Source organism: Anguilla rostrata, chromosome 19 (genome assembly GCF_018555375.3).
Source record: "Anguilla rostrata isolate EN2019 chromosome 19, ASM1855537v3, whole genome shotgun sequence".
NCBI classification, from domain to species: domain Eukaryota; kingdom Metazoa; phylum Chordata; class Actinopteri; order Anguilliformes; family Anguillidae; genus Anguilla; species Anguilla rostrata.
The window spans coordinates 10,928,703-10,935,826 of NC_057951.1; the positions used below are offsets into that span (position 1 = coordinate 10,928,703).

Genomic DNA, 7,124 nt, shown 5'->3' on the forward strand with positions numbered 1-7,124 from the left:
CACTAATTGGCTTCAGAGGTGTGTACGGCCTTTTGAAGTTCAAAATGGTAAAACCCACAAACTGTCTCCATTTTAGGTGGCTTCTAGTTGTATACGTGCTTGAAATAATAAAAACAATCAGATCTTTTCCAAATAAAATGAGTTAAGAATGTATATCCTTGGCATTTGTGCCATTATAAACCAAATTACATAGCAGCAACAATGTGGAGGTAAGGCCAGTAGCTGTATTCAGTTATCTTTGAGCCGAGGGTGGAAAAAATGCTAAAATCTCTCTCTCTCTCCCTCCCTCCCTCCCTCCCTCCAGCTGAAGGACTTTGTCCAGAGTAGTGGCGGGATGGCGGCGGCAGCGTTCGCCCGTGCTGTGGAGATTGTGGAAGCCAACGTGCGGTGGCACCGCCTCTTTCAGCAACAGTTCTTCCAGTGGCTGCGCAAATCCCCCAACAGCTAGGTCAGCAGCAGCCCCCCCCCCCCCCCACCAACCCAACCCAACCCAACCCAACCCATCCACCCCCCATCCCCCAGGATACAAAAAGGCACCTAAACATTTACGTGCCAGTCAACAGGGGGATGTCGAAAGGATTCGAGGAGGAAAAGATGTTTGTTCGAATCACAAGCTGTGGTACTGGAAGTGTATACGTACACGTGTTTCTGATTTTTTTCCCTTGCAAATTGAAGACGTTTTATCTGTGGTTTGAAGAGGGGAAAGGAAATCAGCGAGACTGGAAGAGATGAAGGACTAAAACACTGCCTGCCTTGGTAGCTGTCTTCTGTCCTGCTTGGGAATTTGCAAACTGAACACTGCTATTTGAAGTATTGCATGATCTTGTTCATCTTTAGTTGATGCTTTTTTTTTTCTTCTTTTTTGACGTGCATGGTTGTTCACTCCTTCACCAGTTGGCCAGCATGCAGGCCGAAGGCCTACCTTAGGTGGTATTATGCAACTGTTACAAGCACAAAAATGACAATGACACGACAATCAGCGATTTGTTCGGGAACCCGAAAGGACGCAGAGGAAGGCTGCGTCCGGCGAGGGGGGGGGGGAGCGTGCTTAAAACAGTTTCTCCTTCCTGTAAGCCATACTGCGTTGTGGAAGAGGGAGGAGGGAGTCTGCCTGTTTGAGCCGAGCCGGTGTTTTGGTGTCGTGTGTGCGTGACGTGTGTTCTTGTCACCTGGCCACTGCAGTAACCTGACTGGATCGCGCAAAGTACCGTAATGTATTACTGTAATGTATGTGAGCACTAAACTCAACAGAGGGACTGGGGGAGCTTGAGAGAGTGATCTATTTCACTGTTCTTACAGCATCCAACTGATGTTATTGTTATAAGCGATGCTGATTTAACCCACCGTTGTTTCCGTGGCCCGTCCCTGGATGTAGATGTTTGAGTCTGTGGTTTAAACTAGGTGTGCAGCGGTCTCTTTGTGTGGATGAGCTGTGGTTTACGAGCATCTCAAAGCGAATAAGGTTGCTGTACAGTGAATGCTGAAATGTTCGGAACGTCCCTTGTTTGGTTTGATGTTGCATACATTGTGACAATGTAACAAAACTCTTATCGCCCAGGAATTTTCTGAGCGAACAATGTTGCAGCTTCCTTATGTAAAATGTTACCCATACCGACTGAGAATTCCACATAAAATTGGCCAGTCCTGTCAGACAAAGTACGCTTTACATGTGACCAGCTTAAACCCCTTGATATGCTTCTGAATAAATAGATTTTGTTCATATTCTTAGTATGAAGTGTTTGGTTTATACCGTGGGCTAACCTCTGATACATTCACGGGGGAAAAAAATACCTTCCATTCCATTATTTGAAAGTGTTGGCAACAGTTTATTTTTATTTGTAAATGAGACAATATGTTCTGTATTTTAAGCAGAATGTCTGGGATTTTAAATGGGATAATAAATTAATTTGTACAGTAATACATCACTCTTTAACTTGTTGATGCGTGTGTTTGTCCTGCTCATTATTTGCACAGAAATCACTGGCTCTACCATGAGGCAGAGAATTATTAATAGGACACCACACCGAGGTAGAATAAACAAGCAAATGAATTTAACAAAACACAAAAAAATACTCTCAAATGATAAAGCACTAAGAGCAGGGAGGTCTGGCCATGAAGACCAAAAGGAAGGAGAAGCCTGGGCCAACCACGCAATGGGCCGTAAGTAAATAAGTATAATTAAATGGACTGCATTTATGTAGCGCTTTTATCCAAAGCGCTTTACAATTGATCTTGCTCAGGGACACTTCAACATGCCCAGGGCGGGGTTTGAACCGGCAACCCTCCGACTGCCAGACAATCGGTCTTACCTCCTGAGCTATGTCGCCCCCTGATAATTAGAAGTAACTAAGTAAGTAGGTATAATTAGAAGTATTAAAATTAAGTAGGTATAATTAGAAGTTGTATAATTAAGTAGGTGTAAGTAGAAGTAAGTAGGTATAAGTAGAAGTAGGTATAATTGGAAGTAGAACTAAAAGTAAGTAGAAGTAGGTATAATTAGAAGTGTAAGTAGAAGTAAGTAGGTCTAATTAGAAGTAGAAGTATAAGTAGAAGTAGGTATAATTAAAAGAGTAAGTAGAAGTAAGTAGGTATAATTAGAAGTTAAAAAAGTAAGTAGAAGTAAATAAGTAGGTATAATTGAATTGAATTTTAACAATCCTTTATTTTTCAGTGCAATGGCGATTTCAAAACCCAATTTTTACACATCATTGACCAAAAATTAACTTAAGTGAACAAAACCAAAGAAAAAAATAAAAACCGCCCCTACTCAGTGGTATAAGTGAAGTAGTATAGAAGTAGATAATTAAAATGTAAGTGGTGTTGTGAGTAAAAAGTAAGTAAGAGAAGTAAGTAGGTATATTTAGAAGTAAGTAGAAGTAGGTATAATTAGAAGTAAGTAGGTATAATTAGAAGTAGAAGTAGAAGTAAGTAGGTATAATTAGAAGTAAGTAGAAGTAAGTAAGTAGGTATAATTAGAAGTAAGTAGGTATAATTAGAAGTAAGTAAGTAAGTAGTGGGTATAATTAGAAGTAAGTAGAGAAGTAAGTAGGTAATTTAGAAGTAAGTAGAAGTAAGAGGTATAATTAGAAGTAAGTAGGTAAGTAGAGTGTAATGTAGAAGTAAGTAGGTAAGTAGAATAGTAGGTATAATTGTAAGTAGAAGTAGAGGTAATTAGAGAGTAAGTAGGTAATAGTAGAAGTAAGTAGAAGTAAGTAGGTATAATTAGAAGTAAAGTAGAAGTAAGTAAGTAGAAGTAAGTAGGATAATAGGTAAGAATAGATAGTAGAAGTAAGTAGGTATATTTAGAAGTAAGTAGAAGTAGGTATAATTAGAAGTAAGTAGGTATAATTAGAAGTAAAGAAGTAGTAAGGTATAATTGAAGTAAGTAGAGTAAGTAGATAGGTAAATAGAGTAATTAGAGTAAGTAAGTAGGTGTAAGTAGAGTAGTAGGTATAATTAGAAGAAGTAGAAGTAAGTAGGTATATAGAAGTAAGTAGAAGTAAGTAGCTAGGTATAATTAGAAGTAAGTAGGTATAATTAGAAGTAAGTAAGTAGGTATATTTAGAAAGTAGAAGGTATAAGTAAGTAGGAAGTAAGTAGGTATATTTAGAAGTAGAAGTAAGTGAGGTATAATTAAAGTAAGTAAGAAGTAATGTAGAAGTAAGTAGGTATAATTAGAAGAGTAAGTAGAAGTAAGTAGGTATATTAGAAGTAAGGTTATTAGATAGAGTAGAGTAAGTAGGTATAATTAGGAAGTAAGTAGAAAGTAGTAATAAGTAGAAGTAAGTGTATAATAGAAGTAAGTAGAATGTGGATATTTAGAAGTAAGTAGAAGTAGTTAATTAGTAAGTGGTATAATGTAGAGTAAGAGAAGTAAGTAGGTATAATTAGAAGTAAGTAAGTAGAAGTAAGTAGGTATAATTAGAAGTAAGTAGAAGTAAGTAGGTATAATTAGAAGTAAGTAGGTATAATTAGAAGTAGTAAGAAAGAAGTGAAAATAGAAGTATAGAAGTAGGTATAATTAGAGTAAGTAGAAGTAGTAGGTATAATTAGAAGTAATAGAGTATAATAGAAGTAAGTAGAAGTAAGTAGGTATTATTAGAAGTAGAAGTAAGTAGAAGTAAGTAGGTATAATTAGAAGTGAAGTAGAAGTAGTAATAGAGTAATTAGAAGTAGTAAAGTAGAAGTAAGTAGGTATAATTAGAAGTAGAAGTAGAAGTAAGTAGGTATAATTAGAAGTAAGTAGAAGTAAGTAAGTAGGTATAATTAGAAGTAAGTAGCAGTAGAAGTAAGTAGGTGTAAGTAGAAGTAAGTAGGTATAATTAGAAGTAAGTAAGTAGAAGTAAGTAGGTATAATTAGAAGTAAGTTAGAGTAAGATAAAATGATAAGTAGGTAGAAGTAAGTAGGAAGTGGGTATATTAGAAGTAGAAGTAGAAGTAAGTGGTATAATTAGATAGTAAGTGAAAATTAGAAGTAAGTAGAAGTAAGTAGGTATAATTAGAAGTAAGTAGAAGTAAGTAAGTAGAAGTAAGTAGGTATAATTAGAAGTAGAAGTAAGTAGGTATAATTAGAAGTAAGTAGAAGTAAGTAGAAGTAAGTAAGTAGAAGTAAGTAGGTATAATTAGAAGTAAGTAGAAGTAAGTAGGTATAATTAGAAGTAAGTAGAAGTAAGTAGGTATAATTAGAAGTAAGTAGAAGTAAGTAGGTATAATTAGAAGTAAGTAGAAGTAAGTAGGTATAATTAGAAGTAAGTAGGTATAATTAGAAGTAAGTAGAAGTAAGTAGGTATAATTAGAAGTAAGTAAGTAGAAGTAAGTAAGTAGAAGTAAGTAGGTATAATTAGAAGTAGAAGTAAGTAGAAGTAAGTAGGTATATTTAGAAGTAAGTAGAAGTAGAAGTAAGTAGGTATAATTAGAAGTAAGTAGAAGTAAGTAGGTATAATTAGAAGTAAGTAGAAGTAAGTAGGTATAAATATAAGTAAGTAAGTAAGTAGAAGTAAAGTAAGAGTAGTAATTAAAGTAAGTAAGTAGGTATTATTAGAAGTAAGTAGAAGTAAGTAGAAGTAAGTAAGTAGGTATAATTAGAAGTAAGTAGAAGTAAAAGTAGGTATAATTAGAAGTAGAAGTAAAAGTAGGTAAAGTAAGTAGGTATAATTAGAAGTAAGTAGAAGTAGAAGTAAAAGTAGGTAAAGTAAGTAGGTATAATTAGAAGTAAGTAGAAGTAAGTAGAAGTAAGTAGGTATATTTAGAAGTAAGTAGAAGTAGAAGTAAGTAGGTATAATTAGAAGTAAGTAGAAGTAAGTAGGTATAATTAGAAGTAAGTAGAAGTAAGTAAGTAGAAGTAAGTAGGTATAATTAGAAGTAAGTAGAAGTAAGTAAGTAGAAGTAAGTAGGTATAATTAGAAGTAAGTAGAAGTAAGTAGAAGTAAGTAAGTAGGTATTATTAGAAGTAAGTAGAAGTAAGTAGAAGTAAGTAAGTAGGTATAATTAGAAGTAGAAGTAAGTAAGTAGAAGTAAGTAGGTATAATTAGAAGTAAGTAGAAGTAAGTAAGTAGAAGTAAGTAGGTATAATTAGAAGTAGAAGTAAGTAGAAGTAAGTAGGTATATTTAGAAGTAGGTATAATTAGAAGTAAGTAGAAGTAAGTAGGTATATTTAGAAGTAGGTATAATTAGAAGTAAGTAGAAGTAAGTAATTAGAAGTAAGTAGAAGTAAGTAGGTATTATTAGAAGTAAGTAGAAGTAAGTAAGAAGGTATAATTAGAAGTAAGTAGAAATAGTCAAATAATTAGTCATTAACAATATTCTTCTTTCATTCTTTCTTTCTTTCTTTCCCAACCGCAAAATTTCTTCTTGTCTTCAATGCATAACCCATGCTTGCACTCTCTGATTTTTTCGGGGGGGGCCCACACCACCATGCCCCCCCCTTCACTCACACGTCTCACTCACGCCTCTCCCCCGCCCTTGGGGACCTCCAACGTTGCTCAGGTGCGGCACTCGGGGAATCGAACCATCAACCTCTACCTCCTGAGGATCGGTCCAACCACCTGCGCCACAGAGTCCTTCGCACTCATCTCTCTTTTTTTGCCATTATCTAAATCACAACGGACCAAGCTGCACAACTGAGAGTTGGCGCGCTGGATCAAGCAGCGATCATACTCTGAAGTGGCAGACCAACCTCTGGCGCCACAGAGCCTCTTGCATTTGTCTTTCTTTTTTTTGCGCATTTATACTTCACAATGGACCAAAGCTGCACAAACTGAGAGTTGGGCCGCTGCTGGATTCAAAGCAGCGACCTCCATACTTCTGAAGCGGCAGACCAACCTCTGGCGCCACAGAGCCTCTTGCATTTGTCTTTCTTTTTTTTGCGCATTTATACTTCACAATGGACCAAAGCTGCGTAAACTGAAAGTTGGGCAGCTGCTGGATTCAAAGCAGCGACCTCCATACTGCTGAAGCGGCAGACCAACCTGTTGCGCCACGGAGCCTCTTGCGTTTGTCTTCCTTTTTTTTGCGCATTTATACTTCACAACGGACCAAATTGCGCAAACTGAAAGTTGGGCCGCTGCTGGATTCAAAGCAGCGACCTCCATACTTCTGAAGCGGCAGCCCAACCTCTTGCGCCACAGAACCTCTTGCATTTGTCTTTCTTTTTTTTGCGCATTTATACTTCACAACGGACCAAAGCTGCGCAAACTGAAAGTAGGGCCACAGAGCCCTTTGCATTTGAACAGTATTTTACTTACACGGCAGAAGTGACAAAAGAGGAACACATTGAATGGACGGCATGGCGAGCGAACCGTTGACCTGCACCACCGTATCTTCCGGTTGACTGTTTGGCTTTCCTTTAGTGACCTCAGCCCAATTGAACACTTGTGGGATCAGCTCGGGTGTGCTGTACATGCTAGAGTGACCAACGCAACCACGTTGGCTGACCTGCGATTAACCCTGGTTGAGGAACGGAATACCATCCCACAGCAATGCGTGACCAGGCTGGTGGCCAGCATGAGGGGGTGATGCCAGGCTGTTGTGGCTGTGTATGGTTCTTCCACATGCTACTGAGGCTCCTGACTGTTTGTTCAATGAATAAAGCGTAAAATTACCAATATGTCTTGTTTGTTCCTTGT

At 37.3% G+C, this 7,124-nt stretch overlaps 1 protein-coding gene across 4 annotated transcripts in view; it reads left to right on the top strand.

The window, feature by feature from the left end:
- Nucleotides 1-1,933, top strand: part of LOC135245482 (thyrotropin-releasing hormone-degrading ectoenzyme-like) — a 95,657-nt gene extending 93,724 nt beyond the window's left edge. For all 4 annotated transcript variants that reach the window (XM_064318536.1, XM_064318537.1, XM_064318539.1 and 1 more), the window contains one exon: nucleotides 305-1,933. In XM_064318536.1, the coding sequence (XP_064174606.1) occupies nucleotides 305-448 (144 nt within the window). In that variant the 3' untranslated portion in view covers nucleotides 449-1,933. The remainder of the gene's footprint in view (nucleotides 1-304) is intronic.
- Nucleotides 1,934-7,124: the final 5,191 nt, after the last annotated feature.